This window comes from Podarcis filfolensis (assembly GCF_964270895.1).
Source record: "Podarcis filfolensis genome assembly, chromosome: 3".
Taxonomy (NCBI): domain Eukaryota; kingdom Metazoa; phylum Chordata; class Lepidosauria; order Squamata; family Lacertidae; genus Podarcis; species Podarcis filfolensis.
Genome location: NC_139606.1, coordinates 104,254,255 through 104,272,575, shown reverse-complemented (window position 1 = coordinate 104,272,575; position 18,321 = coordinate 104,254,255). Strand labels below are relative to the sequence as shown.

Below are 18,321 nucleotides of genomic sequence, written 5' to 3'. Positions count from 1 at the left end.
GGTCCAGGGTGACGGGGTACAGAAGAACACTATATCTGGCTATAGCCGCGGGCCCTCCCAAGACTACATTTCCCAGACTCCCCTCGGTGGGCGTGGCGCGTCATCCTCAGCCGTTGTGCGCCGAAGCTGGGCCTGTGGGTGGGAGGGAGGGAAGGAGCGGCTGAGGCGCCTGAGGAGAAAGCTCGGGGCTTGACTGGGCCGTTAACGAGCGCCGGGAGAGCGGGTTCGCGCGACCCTTCGGGGCCGCGGGCCGGCCCCGCGTCCCTCTCCCCGCCCGTGGGGGGCAGGTAATGCAGCTGAGGCGCCGGGGCGTGGAGGGAGCCCCTGTGGAGGAGGGCCGGGGGGCGGTTCTGCCGCGGGCGCGCGGCGTTGGCGGCGCTGACCGTTGGGGCGGCCGGGATCCGAGAGCCGGGATGCGTCTGTCAAGGTTGGGGGTGGGGCACGGGGGTTGTTATGAGGGACTCGTCGGTTATGGGGGCCGGGGAGAAGTCCCTGCAGGGAGAGAGAAAATATGCATATATAGAGAGTGAGAGAGACGCAGCTGAGGGGTGTGACAGGCTAGGCTCGCATTGTGAGCGCTGAGGAGCCCAGGGGCTTAAGAGGAGCTTGGTGCATTTGTTTATTCTGTCGGGGGTCAAGGTGTCTGCCAGGGCCGACCCGAGTCGTTTTGCTGCCTGAGGCGGAGCGGCAGATTTCATACCCCGCCGCCCTCACCACACGCACGCACGCGCGCTTCTCCCCCCCAGTCCCCCGGTGTCAAGAGTGCAAAGTCCTCAAGCCATGCCAAGTTGTTTTGGCGCATGAGGCAGAAGATCCTGCAAAGGCCTGTCCTCCTTCCTCTGCACCCCCTCCCTGGCAGTCAGAATACGACAATAGCTTTTAAACTGATTGCCGTTTGCTGCCCCTCCCCCTCCCAAAAAAACCCCATTGATCTGCCCAAGGGTGACGTTTAACGCACCCTGCCCAAGGGTAGTGCCAGCGTTCCTAAATAAATACCTGTGGCAGTCTTAAAGCAGGGCAACCATCTCCTTCCCTGGACAGTGTGTAAAGTTGCATTTTGTGGTATTTTCTAGGCATGTGGTTTTTCTGCACTGGGGTGCTAGTTCTGTTTCGGGGAGGTGGGGATTCTATGAGTGTTCATTAGGATGGTATAGGAGAAAAATCATATAATAAACGCCTGTTATCCCTAAAGTTTTATGGAGTTTGGTTTTCTGCTTTTTCCTTTTCTCGTTGGGGTGTTGTTCTGTGTTATTATCATTGTATAATGCAGCACCATCAGTGTACATGGAACTGAGATGCATGGGCAAAATTGACAGTGTCCCCAATATAGAACAGTATAGAACAGATAATGGTTAAAACAAGAGAAAGTGGGACATGGAAGGATGAATGTAGTAAAATGCTGTTGCTGTACTTAGTTGGAAATAAAGGCTTAAACCAAAGGCTTAATCTGGAATACTTCTGGCACCATGGGTCAGACTGGAACCTCCATTTCACCTACTGATATGTGCTGAAAATGTGGATTTTTTTCCTCTTTCTGCTACATTTAACACAACTCTTGGTACTTTTATATATTTAAGAACCCCATTGTTTTCTTCTTTATTCCCAAGAAACGCTGGAATAACTCTTAATTCTAATGTAGATTAGAACTACCATCAACATTCTCAGAAGAATGGAGAAAATATTCCACCTGTCATGTCCAAAGCATCCAGATACATTGTACATTGAGCAGGACAAAATTCAGGTCAGCAAATCCTGGGGATGGCAACTGAAATTCAAGGGCCAGCATGTTACAGGCTTTCTTATTGTCTGTATCCCTGGAAGCCACAGACTTGCTTAAGCATGCATGTTCATCATTTGGTGACTGCAGCTTCAAGTATACATTGGATGTGTGAATTGACAACCACAGATACAGCCCCTCAAATAGGACTTTCATATCACATATCAAAACAACAGAATTGGTGCACACAGTGGCTTGTTTAGAAAGTTTAGAAAAACTAAGTGGTAAACAAGCATGTGTGAATCAATTCTGTTTGTTTCCAGTTGAGGCCAGATTACTTTTCAAATCTTCCAGATAAGCAAGATCCTGTTGTCTGGGTGTGATACTTTTTCTTATAATAGCTTATCCATAATAAACTCAAATTTTAGTCCTGCACGCAACTCAAAAACAATGGTTCCTGGGTCTTTTAAACCTGTTCATCCCTTTGTAAACAAGCCTCATGTGCCACATATGCACATAAAACTAGTCATCTACTGCTCACCTTAGCTTTTCCTAGTTGCTTCTACTCCCAGTGCGACTTAGCATGGTGTATACTCATGCTAACATGGATAAGTTATACCAATGTGCTTATGCCCTTTTGGCTGATAGCTGAGAAGCACATATAATGGTACCTCTGGTTGTGAATAGGATCCGTTCTGGAGGCCCATTTGTAACATGAAAAGCCTGCAACCCGAAGCGCCGTATCTGCGCAGGTGCGTGGCGCAATTTGGCACTTATGCGCATGCGCAAGAGGCAAAATCCGGAAGTAACCCTTTCCGGTACTTCCGGGTCACCGTGGGACACAGCCTGAAAAAACGTAACATGAAGCAAATGTAACATGTGGTATGACTGTACTCAAAATCACTTAGGCTTTGGTCCTAACCACAATTTGAAACAAGTTACTCAGTAACTTAGGAGAAAAAAGATATGAGATCAGGATTTTAGCATGTATTAGTTACACATCGCATACTTTAACCACCCTGCCAAGCTCAATAATTTATTATTCGTACCCTGCCCATATGACTGAGTTGTCCCAGGTGGGTGACATAATAATGCCCCAGATGGGTGGCATGCTAAAGCATCAAACATTAAAAACTTCCTTATACAGGGCTGTCTTCAGATGTCATCTAAAAGGTGTATAGTTATTTATCTCCTTGACATCTGATGGGAGGGTGTTCCACAGGGCAGGCACTCCATTGAGTGGCTAAAGGCAGAGTGGAGGGAGTACTTTGATTTTTTTTTTATGAAAAAGAGAATGTGCAACATTGAAGTAATAGTAGTAATTAAATATTTTAATAACTAAACCCAATTTAGCTCTTGAGTTCAGTAGCACCATTAAGACTCTTTCTGCACTGCAACTTAGAATTCACTTTAATTTCATGCTGTGTCAGTTTGCTGTATTTAGTTTGTTTCTATTTAGCGTAGATGTTGATTAAAGCACATTAGTATCTGGTTGTTCATACTTTGCAGCGCTACAGTGAATTTATGTGATGGGTTTTTGATGGAAGGAAAAAAAACCACCTTTTGACATTAACCACCAGAGTGCTTTAAGGAATCACATTTGAGTGCTGTAATTATAGGCAAATGAAAATAATGTATCCTTAATGACAAACCAGACCCACATACTTTTGGAAAAGTTAGAAGTGTTCACATTTTCTTTTTTCCAAGTTAAAATTACCATACAAAGGATCCGTATCCGTGATTTCACATTTAGAGCTTTGTTCAGAGTTTCTGTATCCTGTAGAAGTTGCAGCTGCTTCAGTCCAAATATGTAATAATGTAACTTTGATGGTAACTAAAACATTGACAATATTAGTGCTGTTTTCATTGAAGTGGGCATGCAGCTAGGTTTAAAATATATTTGTCTTTATATTTTGACTGCAGAATCATTCTGCTTCACTAAGAACGGCATCACTTATTTGGATCTGTCATCATTTTGTCTATAGCTTGATTTTAAAATGGTTAGTTCTGGGTATTTAGGCTGACTTCACTTTTTGAGCAGTTGTCTAATCTCAGAAGGTGCAGCTGTGTGTCTTGTTTAAGCTAGAAGGCAAAGTGTTGGGTTGCTTGCCCTTTCCAAGACTGTGCAAATGAAGTAGCTTTACAAGGTGCATATTCCCTCATTTGGTTGTTTGGTAAGCCCTTATTTATTTATCCTGAAGTTGTTATTGCTGTCAGAATGGATTCTAAGATGTCTTTCTCACTATTTTTCAAGCACTCTATAAAATCACATGTTCCTGTATCACATGTTTGTTTTGATATGTCAGCTGTTGAGCTTTCAGCCAAACAAGACTATTTTAATTTTCTATTATCTATTATCTGCATTAAAAGGTTTTGAGGATTCAGTATTGTACACTTGTTATGTGATAAATGCACACCTTTATTCTGCCCCTGGTAGACATGGTAGGCAGTCGCCCCTGCCAATCAGAATTTGTCACTTCTACATGTAACACAAATCAATGAACACACAGAGTTTCACACAGTACCTTAATAAAGCACAGTCATACCTCGGGTTGCAAACGCTGTGGGTTGCGCGTTTTCAGTTTATGGACCGCGCCGAACCCTGAAGTACCGGAACAGGTTACTTCTAGGTTTCGGTGCTTGTGCATGCGCAGAAGCGCTAAATCACACTTTGCACATGCGCAGAAGCACCAAATTGCATCGCACGTGCGCAGATGCAGCGCTGCAGATTGCAAATGTGCCTCCTGCATGAATCACGTTCGCAACCCGAGGTTCCACTGTATTTCTGATAATGTGCGGAGCATTAGATACTTTCTCTTGTGCTTATTATGATTGTACTTGGCAGGTTTACTGACTGCATTCAGTCACTTAGCTTTCTTGCCCATAAAGAGACCTTGTACATACCGTAAATAGCATGTTAGACTCTTGGCAGGATTGAAGCATATTGTAAGAATATTGATTTTTTAAATAATTTCTATGCTGTTCTGTCGTTTTTCATGTGTGCATATGCAGGAGTTAGCTGCAGTAAAATGGAAGAAGAAATTTTTGGAAAGATGCAGACAGGGAACTGAATTTGTAAAACAAGCTCCTGAAGGAAATTGTTGTAGTTCTCTTTTGCATAAAGTTAGGTGAGAGCTACTTCTGAAATGTGTATAGGCAAATTGTGTGGACTGAAACTTAGGGTTGTATTCAGCTTAACACTAAGGAGAACATTCTCCTCCTTTCCCTGCACACTCCCTAAGTCTGTTTTGGGGGTCCCCCCCAATCTTCCAGAGCAAATCTGGGGTCATCACAAATACCACCTACTAGCAGCGCCTGTTTTTTATCAGGATTCACCCTCAGTTAACTGGCAATCATCCAACTCATTATCACCTCAAGGCATATTGTTCTAAGCTAGTTAGCTAGATAAAAATAAATTCATTACATTGTGATATAAAGGTTTTTTAGTCTCTGTTATAGTTAATGTGTTTGAGTTTCTTCCAGGATAACTAGAACAGAATTTCCATAGATAATTTTCATGGAAAGTCTCTTTAGAGCAGGAGTGAAGAACCTCTGGCCTTCCAGATGTTGCTAGATTCCACCTCCCATAATCTATTACCATTGTCCATGGTGGCTGGGGCTGATAGTTGGAAGTCCAACAACAGCTGGAGAGCCACAGTTCATTCCCCCCGCCCCCCGCATTAGAGAAGTCCAAAATACTCAGGCTTTGTTTTTTTGTCCACACCCTTCTATGCCTGGAGTCTGAACCTTTCCTGTGGCTCCCCCTTACTCAAGTTATTGCTTGAAGTCTATGCAACCCTATAACCTGGTTGATTTTTTCTATGTTGCAAGATCATTGTGGTAGAGATGGGGTGGGAGCAAGTTGAAAAGGTAAAGGGTGCATTGAGATTGAACAGGTGCTTCTGTCATTGGCGAACAAGAGCTGCCCTTCTGTTTGAATATAGCAGTTTCTTCTCTCTGCTGTTCAGATGACTAATGGTGTTTATGGAATTTCTGGCTTGCTTCATGACTTCTGTTTATAGCAAGTTTCTCCTGGAGACGTGCATCTAACGCACATCCCTCTAAGATTCCTGGGATCTTTCCTTGAGGAATCGAATGACTGTCAAATTGGGCCTCTTGGGGTTTTGGGGATGGAATCTTGACATTGTGGTCTTCTGATTAGTAATTTAATAGGAGGGATCTATAAATCAGCATAATGTCATGGAGTGGGAGGCTAATCTCTGTAGGCTATGGAGAAGGCATCATTTGTGTGTCTAAATGAGCTCTGTCACATCTCAGCTGAAGCATCTAATACAGTAATTTACAATATAATACAAAAAAATTAAAATCCAGCCGTTGACATCAGAAGCCAATTAAAACTCACAACAGTAGTAAAAATAATAGCTAAGACTGCAAGGAACAGCAAAACCAAAATGATCTCCAAAGATCTGCAAGTATTGTTGCCTTCACCTGATGTCCAAATTTTGTATGTGCCAATAAAGTGGCACTGGAAGGAGAGCATTCCACACTTAGGGCACTACCAATGAAAACCCCTATCTCTAGTAGTTACCTACCTCACTTTTAAAGTTGACACACAGATTCTGTCACAGGTATTAATGAGTGAGCAGGTCTGTGTAGGAGTAGACAGCCCTTCAGATAACTTGATGCCAAGCTGAGTAGGTCATTATAGGTCAAAATCACTACAATACGTTGAATTGTACCTGGAAACAAACTGGAAGCCGGTGAAGATATTTTTAAGCTGATGAGTTCTTCTAAATGGCCAATATTAGTAATATGGCTGTTATATTCTGAAACAATTGAAATTTCAAAAAAATAATAATCAAGGACAACCACATGTACAACATACTGTATTGCAGCAATCAAGTCTGGATGTTAATCTGGAAATTTTTGAAATTCTATAGTGTTTGCTTATCTCTGATGTCAGAATGGCCATACAGCATAACGGAAGGAGGCCAAGGAAAAGAGAGAGAGAAAAAATCCAAGGTTCCAAGGCACCTGCGGGTGCTCAGCCGAGGAGGAGGATGAGCACTTGACTGGCAGGTGCTGCTTGAGATGGGAAGCTAGATTAAATTCATGAGGTGGAAAGAGGTTGGGACTGGGTAGACTTGGTGTGGGTGGTGTGTAAATGTAGCTTGCTGTAGAGGTTGGTTCCTTTTGATTTTAGCGTGGACTGTATCTTAAGTCAGCTTACATAAGTGATCAGATGTATGACCTTTTCTATGTCAGTCTTTTCACAGCTGGTATTCCTACTAATGGGTATGGACAGTTTCCCTTTCTTGTGGCATGTCACTTCACTCTTGCTAAAAAGGAGATACTGAATCAGAAAGGATTAAAACACCTGCAGTGTGTTGTCAGACATAAGGAAATCTGTTGCTCCTTGGCCAGTAGCAAAGAGAAAATGAGGTTGAGGGGCTTACAAGGGTAGCAGGTTCAGTAGTTACAGCTGAGGCTACATGACAGCAGCTCAGCTGTCGCCCCGACCCCTATATGATATGCGTAAAGGTTTTGCTAGAAATAACTTGGGTTTTGCTCTGGCAGTTCAGTGGTTTAACAGTGCAATATTCTCTCTGCAAGGGACGCGGGTGGTGCTGTGGGTTAAACCACAGAGCCTAGGGCTTACCAATCAGAAGGTTGGCAGTTCGAATCCCCGCAACGGGGTGAGCTCCCGTTGCTCGGTCCCTGCTCCTGCCAACCTAGCAGTTCGAAAGCACGTCAAAGCACAAGTAGATAAATAGGTACAGATAAATAGGTACTGCTCTGGCGAGAAGGTAAACGTGTGCTGCTCTGGCCACACGACCTGGAAGCTGTACGCCGGCTCCGTTGGCCAATAAAGTGAGATGAGCGCCGCAACCCCAGAGTCGGCCACGACTGGACCTAATGGTCAGGGGTCCCTTTATCCTCTCTGCAGTTATCACCCCCGCACTTTCACTCCAATTTCCATTTCCATTAAAAATGGGAAATGGCTCACTACTTGAGACATGGAATGAGCTTGATTAGTACATTCAGCCTTGGGAAAATCTGTTTTCAGCAAGCCCTTTTTAGGCTTGTGGTTGCTCTGCATTTTTCTGGCATGCCATACCTTACCCTGTTATTATGCTATTGATAGGAAACTTCTATTGTGTTTTACTTTGAGAAACTAACCATGAAGTGGCTTCACATCTGTGGACACATTCTACTACTTTGTATGTCTCATTTGTCTTCTGGGTGCTATTCCATGGTGGTTCTTCTTGTCCCTTATGTACTATGCTGTCTCCCAAAAGCGAATAAGGGCAAACTAGATTCTAGAAGTTTGCTTTTGCAGCAATTAATTTGACTGTGTACAGTCCATATTGCCCTTGTTTAAACTTTAAGATGTTGGATCACTCTTTGAGAGGCTGACTGCTCTGAGATTTTTGCTGTACATGGACAAAATTATTGTTCTTTCACATTTGAGAACATGTGGCAGCATACCATTGATTTTCAGAAGGCATCCTCAGTCTGAAAGCAGTGACATGAGAATGATCCCTGGGTTTCCGACTGTTTCTCAAGTTGTGTGTCTTGGAGATCTTAGAAATTTGCAAGTTTCTTGTCTTATTTTAGCAGCAGCATGAGTAACTCAGTCTCCCTAGTAATTAGGCAAGTGTCAGCATTGCTGCTCCTCATTATGAAAGGCCACTAACCATGCCTGTGTTGACACTGGCTTTCATTTCCTGCTGTCTTGGAATGAGTAGCCAATGGAGTGCATAAATGTCAGGAGTGAGAAAAGTTGCTGGATTGTTATTCTGCTGGATGTAACAGTGAGTTGGGATGTGCCTGAAATAGAACAGTCTATATGGCCGGCCTCAAGCTGACTGGATCTATTTTTAAGTGCTACTAAACCACGTAGCTGGAAACACAGCTTTTCAGGTTACATATTCTCAAGGACTGAGACAACAGCATGGTAAGGACACGTCCTTTGCGTGCACTTGAGAAATAGTGGGTGCAGGATTGCTTTGGTGTTTGCGGGAAGAGATGAATGAAGATTTTGTTTGCTTCTTGCTAGGCTCATTTGTTCTGGAACATAAGAGATTTTGACCCATATATTTCTTAAAATTTAAAACTGCTTTACTTATAGAGCTAACTTTTGTCTGCTTCTTTTAGGACTGGTGTTTCTGCTCTTTTTGGAGCTATACCTTAGTACATAATCTTCCTCTGTTTACCTTGCCTCAGTTGCCCTCTCCCTTTCTCAGTTGTCTCCCTCTTAGTAGATTTTTCATTGTAAGCTCCTTGGGGCAAGGGTTTGTCTTCTTATACTTTCTAGTTTACCATATGTATGAGTTTGGGGCAGGGTTTGGTGGTGGTGTGTTCCTTTCATGGTTGTAGATTTCTGGGACATCCACTCACTGGTCAAGACTGTTTTTAAAATATTGAAAACAGTGCTACCTTCATCATTATTTTATTTTTTTGCTGAAGGCACAAAAAGCAATAATTTATATTAACACTATTTGTATTATTCTTAGTACAGTACAAACTGATATATTACATTTGGCCACAATTATTTATTGTTTCTATAGACAACAAACTATCTAAAGTGATTGTTTTGTAAGGGAAGCATTTGGGATTGACAGACAGAACAGTGGCCCCTCTCCTCTCCCCAGGCACTGTTCCAAGGGTTCTCCCTACCTCCTTGAGCCAATTTTTTTGGGGGGGCATGTTGGGGGGAAGTCCTGCTGCACAAGAGGAAGTTATTTTGCAGGCCTTCTATTGATGGGATTCATTAGCTGAATCCCACCCATTATTATTTTTATTTATTACCTGTCCTATACCCTAAGGTCCCTGGGCAGATTACAACAATTTAAAATGTAGTTTTAAACAGTTTACCGCAACTCTCTTAACCCCGACTAATGAGCATTCTGGCTGGTGCTGTTGAGAGTTGGAAAATATCTGGAGAGCCACATAATACCTTCGCTGCCTTAGGTTTCCTTCTGTCCTACCTCTAGTTGCAGTCAGTCACAGTCACTTAACCTATCAGAAAGTAACCTCTTAACAATAACAGCATTGCTCCAAATCACGCTATCAAGTCTACAGGGAGCATTCCTAAGTACCAGAAAAAATATATAAGGTAGTCACACTCACTCATTTCACAGTAATTGTTTAGAAGGTACCTGAATGCTTTGCCCCATGACTTTCTTTCTAGGTGGGCTAGAGACTTACTTAAAAAAGAAAAAAGAAAACTCAGTCTTTGATCCCTGGCCACAGGCACATATACCTTAAAATTTGACATGTACCTAAAACTTTTGGGATAATTCTTTATCAGTACCTCTCCCTACCTGCAGAAATCCCAAATTGCATTTCTTAATTGCATTCATGTTAAAAGATGTTCATGTGATGTGCTCAGTGCTTGAAAGGCAACTATGATGGATGCATATGTAGAATTTTTCCATGAAGGAGCTCCCCCACTAAGGCCCCAATTACTTGTTTGGGAAACTGAACTATTATTCATTTTCCTCTATAGTGAAGCTTATAAAATGCATATGGAAAATAGATGCCATCATTATTTAGAAATGGCTTTTGTATGCACTAGGATAAACTAGCTTTTCCTCTTAGGGTTCTGATCTTATATAGCCATTGTTGTGTTCCTAACTTTATACATTCAGCCAATATTTTTCTCTCTTGAAATAAAAATATATATTGTAGGCACCTTCGTCCCTCATACTTTTTTCTTTCCTGTTATATTTTATCAGTGTTTTTAACATATATACCATAAAAAGGTAAAGGTAAAGGACCCCTGACAGTTAAGTCCAGTCGCAAACGACTGGGGTTGCTGCGCTCATCTCGCTTTACTGGCCGAGTGAGCCGACATTTGTCCGCAGACAGTTTTCCTGGGTCATGTGGCCAGCATGACTAAGCCACTTCTGGCAAAACCAGAGCAGCACACGGAAATGCTGTTTACCTTCCTGCCGGAGTGGTACCTATCTATCTACTTGCACTTTGGCGTGCTTTTGAACTGCTAGGTTGGCAGGAGCTGGGACCGAGCAATGGGAGCTCATCCCGTCATGGGGATTCAAACCGCTGACCTTCTGTTCGGCAAGCCCTAGGCTCAGTGGTTTAGACCACAGCGCCACCCGTGTCCCATATAATATATATAACATAAAATCATAGAATCACATGTTGGATCTCTGCCTGTTTCTTAACCATGTTACCTTCTTTCATCGTGCATTTTATACTAGAATTTTCACCTCTTTTCTTTTATGAATTTATATATTTTAGTACACAAGACAAAGGGAAAATTTTCAAGTGTTAACATCTGGTCTGTTTGTTTGGGGTGGAATGCTGCTCTAATCTAAACTATATTGGGCTAATGCTAATTGATTTCAGTTTTTTTGGAAAATTGATTTCAGTTGCTTTATTGGCCTTCATTGCAGGCCCTCTGCTTAAAGAAAACATTTTGTTTTCCTATGGATATTTCCAGTTGCCACAGACAGGAGATGAACAGTTAAACAAGTAGAGCATATTCTGTTCCCTGGTTTTAAAACTCCTACATAGTTCAAACACCTGATGAGAAAAGCTCTCTCTAAGTACTCTAAGATTCCAACTTCACGAAGTCTTTTGACAAGGTTTCAAGAACTCCCACTACAGTCATCACACAGCAGAAGACAGGTCTTCATTTTCCTTCTATTTTGGACACGTAGCTGGAGAGACGTGTGTGGGTTTAAATCTCTAACCACTGATTTTCTCCAAGGGATTGACTTTTGAAAATGCTTCTTTAATAAGCAGCCTGCTTTTTTCTTGCTTGTGTGTGATGAAAAACCAGACACAAAGCTCTAAATCATTAAAGAGGATCTTTACCCTTCAAGTAAAACTATATATATATTGCCTGGACTCCTATTACATAAGAGCCTTGCTGGATCAGATCAAAGGCACATCTAGTCTACCATTCTTTTCTCACAGTGACCAACCCAGTACTTCTGGGGAGTCTTCAAGCAGGACATGTGTGCAACAGCAGTCTCCCCATTTGTGCTTACTGGTACACTGGTACCTCAGGTTAAGTACTTAATTCGTTCCGGAGGTCTGTTCTTAACCTGAAACTGTTCTTAACCTGAAGCACCACTTTAGCTAATGGGGCCTCCCGCTGCCGCCGTGCCGCCAGAGCACGATTTCCATTCTCATCCTGAAGCAAAGTTCTTAACCTGAAGCACTATTTCTGGGTTAGCGGAGTCTGTAACCAGAAGCGTATGTAACCGGAAGCGTATGTAATCTGAGGTAACACTGTATTCAAAGGCATACCGCCTCCAATACTGGAAGTAGCACACAACCATCATAACTTGTAGCTTTTGTTAACTATATCCTCCATGAATTTTTCTAATCCCATTTTAAAGCCGTCCAAGTGCTTGCCATCACTACATCTTGTGGAAGCCTATTTCATAGTTTAACTATGTGCTGTGTGAAACTGCACTTCCTTTTGTCTGTTTTGAATCTTTCAATTTCATTGGATGATGCCGGGTTCTAGAACTCTCTTTGGTTAGGCATTAAATAAGTGGGGTACTGCAGGGTTCTCTCCTGGGCCCAGTGTTTTTCAACATCTTTATAAATGACTTGTATGAAGAAATAGAGGGGATGCTCATCAAACCTGTAGATGTTACCAAATTGGGAGGGGTATTAACTATCAGAAGATAGAATCAGTATTCAATATTACCTTTACAGATTGGAGAACTGGGCCAAAACTAGCAAAATGAATTTCAATATGGACATATGTAAGGTTCTATATTTGGGAATAATCAGATGCACAAATATAGGATAGGGCATTGTAGTGACTTGACTGGGAACTGCCCCACATAGAGAAAAAAGACTTGAATTGTTAATTCATTTAATGCGATTAATTAGCCATGAACATTCTCTTTGTCTTCTGTTAGAATTGCTGTACAACCTGATGGGAACATCTTTTCTCTTTACCATTACTTTGTTGAGTATGCATTCTGTGAAATGATGACTAGAGGGAAATGCTTATTCTTGCTGCCCTCCTGAACTGCTGAGACATAGTTAACACTCCTGTTTTGCCATTTTTTGAATGATTACATATTTCATCTTTTCTGATTCAATAAATACTATTCCCTATCTTAGATATGTAGCAGGCTAACAAGAAAAAACTAATTGCTTTCTCCCACCCAAGAGGAACAATGTAATGCAATATTCAAAGAGGCAGTTAAAACCGTGTCCAGTGGGAAAGCTGTTGCATAGAGGAAGACTCATATTCATCTTACAGTGGGCATAATCAGTTGCATTTTGAAGATTTGTAAATTTGTTGTCTTTTTCAGAGCTCTGTGGCTACATACCAACATGGTTGGTAGCCCTGTTGGCATGAAACTCTGATGCCCCAACCCCCTTCTTGGAGGGACTGAGCACTTGCAAAAGGGAATGTTACGGTGGACAGTGCATTTAGAAGGTGGGCCCCGGAGAGTAAACCACGCTGCTGTGGCTGTTGGACACAAAGTCTACTCTTTTGGTGGTTACTGTTCTGGGGAAGACTATGAGACACTGCGACAGATCGACGTTCATGTATTCAATGCAGGTAAAATGAGTGTGGCTGCAAAGGACCTGAACAAGTAGCACTTTCATACGATTGAATGTTGTGATTTTGAGATCTTTAAATCCAAGGTCCACGTGCTGTTGCAAACAAACCCAGCTGCCTTATTGATTCAGTAGTGTTCAGTTAGCTGTTAAACATAACAAAAAAAAATTTTTCCTTCCAGTAGCACCTTAAAGACCAACTAAATTAGTTCTTGGTATGAGCTTTCGTGTGCATGCACACTTCTTCAGATACACTGTGTATCTGAAGAAGTGTGCATGCACACGAAAGCTCATACCAAGAACTAACTTAGTTGGTCTTTAAGGTGCTACTGGAAGGAAAAAAATTTTTTTGTTTTGACTATGGCAGACCAACACGGCTACCTATCTGTAACTGTTAAACACAGATGAGGTCACTAAGAAGTTAAAAGTATCAAAAGCTGGAATTGTTCTTAAGGAGCATGGAAACCAGCCATTTCACACAACATGAACATTATATTTATTTGTTGTTTATCATTTATATATCAACATTCATTATAAAAAATATCAGAGCCATGAGCAAGAGGTTAAAACTTAGAATTACAGTACATTAAAGTATAAGATTGCAATAATAATATACAGCAGTAAACAAATCAATGCATATATTTTTATATTTAAAAAAATACATGTATGCATCTTGCTGAAATTTCACCTCTTTGGGAGCTACTTGCTGTCTAGGGAAAGTATTGTGTATGAAGTGACCTTTAGTATATCATCAGAACAAGTTTGGGGAACAAATGTTGGAGCAAAGCTTCATTGTAGGAAGTGCTGAGGGAGGAAAAACTCCCTGATTTATGATTTCCCTTTCCAAGATATTTTGATAACCTTTAGGTTGCCTTGGAGAAGGAATAATCCTTAAAAATGAGTCATTGGTTGGGAAATGATTTGCTGCTGTGGAAAGAAATGGAATATTATTTACTTGTTTAAGCCAGAAGTTATACTGTGTTAAGAACCAAACATATTTGCAGAAAATCAAAGGGGTTATAAAAACCATCAATTGTGTGTCCTAGGAAAAAAGAGTTTCACACATTTGCAGCCACAAAAGCAAAGGCAATTACTTTTTAAATTAGATTTATTTTTCTGATGGCTAACAGAACTTCATTTATTTTATTTTTTTCTTGCTAGATCAACATCCCTTTCCAAAAACAAGCTATCCAAGTATTCAGTGCTTTGTTTTCTTTATACAGTGAACACTGGAATAAGTGGTAGAGCTTCAATAACACTATAAATATGGCATCTTAAATTGTAAGGGCTTTCCCTATAACTACCATTCTGAACTGGAGTACATATCTGCTGAAACTACAAGATGGTCAAAGTTTCCTTTATTGATTATTTAGCAAGAAACTATAGATAGCTTTCAAAAACATTTTTGATCATATAATTCATGGAGCAACCATCACCATATTTTAGTTTTCAGTGCTGTGTGACATGAATACATCTTTCACTCTGTTATTAAATTGATTTTTTTTTTTTTTACTTCTGTTACCATGTGAAAATAATACAGCAGTCTGACACTAGCCGGTTGATATATAATGTATGGTAAGCATCAAGTAGAAATGATCGAAATGCAACCTGTTCATAATTCAGGTTAAGAAAACAAGCTTGTGTTCTACTCTGTTGCAACAGGTTGGTTCACCCAGATGTCACATTTACAACTGACCAACCCCAAGCTCTTTGGGGAAGGTGCAAAAGCCTGTTAATGATCCACTTGATGATGCATGGACAAGCCTCATCAGTTAGTGGCAAACTTGGGTGCTTAAACAGGAATGGCACGGTATGACCTAGATGCTGCTGAGCTATATAAATACCTGATTTTACTAACCTTAATTGGAAGGTGTTTTTTTAAAAAATACATCTTTTACAGTTTTATTTGTTTAAACTGGGGAATCTCTTGGCAGCAGTAGTACACTATGGCATGGAGTTTTATGGAGCTAATTACAGATTTTCATTGTCATATGTGTAATATGTAGATTCCAGTGGAGAGTCAGAAGAGGGGAAGCAAACAGGAGTCTGGTAGGGCACAGTAAGTTTCAACAGGACAGAGTAGTAGATTCAGTTATGAGAGACCCAAGCTCAAATACTCAGCAATGAAGCACATTAGCCTTCAGCAATTGTCTTAGCCCAATGTTCCGAAGAACATTGTTGTGAAAATAGACAATAGAATTGTACATTAGTTGATTACTGCTGTTCTTAAATGATTAATAAGAGTTGAATGTTTTTACTTTTTCTAGTGTGCGCTGTCTTACATATTCTAATCTGCCATTCAGCTACCCATTTCCCTATTTTAAGCTTTTACACTGTGTGCTTTTAACAATGTTTAACCATTACCCTAAATGGGCCTTCAAAGCACTTAATTTTCTCTGCTTTGTACTCGTGTGTGTTAATTCTTTTAGAACTCTAGAATATATGTCTTTTTCTAATGGAGCAATGGTTGAAAATACTATTTTCATCAGGTATGCTTTATCTGGCACCAGCATCTATATAGTGTAACACATTTGCAACAGATTGTTCAAAGTGTTGGTGCTGACCTTTAAAGCCCCAAAACAGCCTCAGTCCAGTACACTCCCATCGTTCTGCCCGGACACTGAGGTCTAGCGTCGAGGGCCTTCTGGCAGTTCCCTCGCTGTGAGAAGCGAAGTTACAGGGAACCAGGCAAAGGGCCTTCTCAGTAATGGCGCCCACCCTGTGGAATGCCCTCCCATCAAATGTCAAAGGAAAAAACAACTACCAGACTTTTAGAAGACATCTGAAGGCAGCCCTGTTTAGGGAAACTTTTAATATCCAAGGACTATTGTATTTTAATATTTTGTTGGAAGCTGCCCAGAATGGCTTGGGAAACCCAGCCAGATGGGTGGGGTATAAATAATAAATTATTATTGTTATTATTATTACTAGGTGAACATCTTTCACATTCTCTTAGTGGTATAACCTTTTTAGCATCTTTTCATTGTTCTCTCTTTCTTTTTTATTTCCCCCGAGTAAAGTAATGTTTTGCAATCTTAACGCGCACACACGAGAGAGAGAGAGAGAGAGAGAGAGTACTGCATGACAGCATTGGATTTCCTCCAACAATTATGACTTGTTAATCCAAGCAATTGAATTGTTTGTCAGTTAGTATCTGTGCATAGCAGCCTGATGCATAAGAGCAAGCCAGTCAAGTAACACTGTGGGCTTTTTCCTTTTAGTCTCTCTGCGCTGGACCAAACTACCACCAGTGTGGACAAACAGCAGGGACCATGTGAGGGAAGTTCCATACATGAGATATGGACACTCTGCAGTGCTTATTGAGGACACCATCTACATTTGGGGAGGCCGCAATGACACTGAAGGAGCCTGCAATGTCCTATACGCCTTTGACGTCAGTAAGTGGTGTTCGCTGCTCCCCATATCCCTGGCTGTCACATGCTGCTGAAAGTGTATATTCTAAAAAGTTGCAGTTTGTCTCCAGGTTTAAACTGGGAACAGCAGGTTTGAAAGTACTTCATCTTGTTGATTATAACATTTATAGAAACGTGATTAATATTTTCAAAGAACGTGGGAATTGTTGGAGACCCACTGTACAGTCTTCAGTCTTCATGACTGGTGCTTCATGGAAATTATGCTCTCACTACTGTGGGCACCACACAATGCAGGGAGACTGCGTACAGTAGCAGGAAAAGGGTATGCTGCCTCAAGGGAAGGTGTTGGCATATTTTTATTTCATTTATTAACCACTTCCTATGAAGCATACAATAGAAGCCATATGCAAAACAATTGCATATATAAAACCAGCTAAAGCAGTTGCATGTGTAAGTTGCAGATTAGTTCAGATACTGATCAGAACTCTTCACATAAAAGGTTTGTTGAAAGAGGAAGGTGTTCAACAGGAAAGAATGAAACTAAGCAGAAGGAAATAATGAGAGAACCAGTATCTTACAAACTCTCCATGCAATGAGAGATGGGCTATCAGTTATTGGGCTGTCTTTCCAGGTCTAGCTAATTCTCTTAACAAATTTGATTTCTCGGTATCTTGGAGTTCCTTCTAGGGAGCAAAACTAGATATCCATAGAATTCCGTTGTACATAGGGGCATCACACAGCTGCTAAACTGATTTTTGTTTGAGGAGTGGTGGAAAAAGCTGCAAGGGACTGTTGCTGTCCAGAGTCCTAGGCAGCCTTGGATGCACTCGCTTGTGCAATTTCCTACCATCCCTGGAAAGCAAGTATACTAATCCTTCCCCTCTCATGGGAAAAGGTGGAAACCCTCTTGCATGAGTCACTTCAGGCTAGACAAAGCCCTGAAGCTATTCTGCAAGGCATTGTCCTTTGTTGGCTTGCAAATGCTATCTGTATTAGATGTCACAGCCTGCTCCAGTCTCTAGTTTCATATGTAGCTCTTGGCCGAGGTCTCTAGGGGTAGCACATGACTGGATTTAGAAATCCAAGCATGGCACACATCCCACTAGGAGCAAGGCTCACTTTCCCTTTGTGCTAATAATCTCCACAGAGTTTACATTGACCTTGTGTTGGAATGGAATACTTATCCAGTTAATCTAGGTGGGTGGCTGTGGATGGAAGCCAGGTTGTGAGAGATTCTTGGGTGCTAGAGGATTATGAACAGGCCGCTCTATTCTGCTTCCTGGAATAAGCACTGAAGCTGACTGCCAACTGTGGTTAGGCAATCTCTTGCTTCTCCGAGGATTATCTGTGCTTCTTTTTATGGACTTCTGAGACAGGTGCTTGCTTTAACTTTACAGATAACCAGGCAGCCTTGCATTAAAAATATTTTTCAGGTACTGAAAAATACTCTCCTACAGTTTGATTGCTTCCCAAAATATTGCAACTGTTTCTTATTTTGTAATACACAGTAGGATAATAGTGAAATCTCACAGAATGTGAGTGGTGGCTTTACACAGTTTTTCAGGAACTACAAGATAGCTTCTAGAGAGGCAGCTGCTGTTCCACTGTCCTGTGTGGAAGAGAAGTGTTTCCTTCCTTAAAAGGAGAGATATGTGTTTGTTTAGGATTTTCCCCCAAGGGCCATGCCCTTTTTCATTCATTCCT

At 41.4% G+C, this 18,321-nt stretch overlaps 1 protein-coding gene across 9 annotated transcripts in view; it reads left to right on the top strand.

Moving 5' to 3' along the window:
* The window catches only part of KLHDC3 (kelch domain containing 3), a gene marked incomplete at its 3' end in the record, with an annotated part of 42,355 nt that overhangs the window by 271 nt on the left and 23,763 nt on the right, over window positions 1–18,321 (top strand). The window contains exons 1-4 of one of the 9 annotated variants that reach the window (XM_083605439.1): window positions 141–287; window positions 1,640–1,741; window positions 12,991–13,244; window positions 16,465–16,641. In XM_083605439.1, the coding sequence (XP_083461565.1) occupies window positions 13,091–13,244; window positions 16,465–16,641 (331 nt within the window). In that variant the 5' untranslated portion in view covers window positions 141–287; window positions 1,640–1,741; window positions 12,991–13,090. Of the gene's footprint in view, window positions 1–113; window positions 288–370; window positions 428–1,639; window positions 1,742–6,710; window positions 6,758–8,526; window positions 8,637–12,990; window positions 13,245–16,464; window positions 16,642–18,321 lie in introns of those variants that run through there. The other 8 variants (XM_083605441.1, XM_083605440.1, XM_083605438.1 and 5 more) reach the window with 8 other exon arrangements.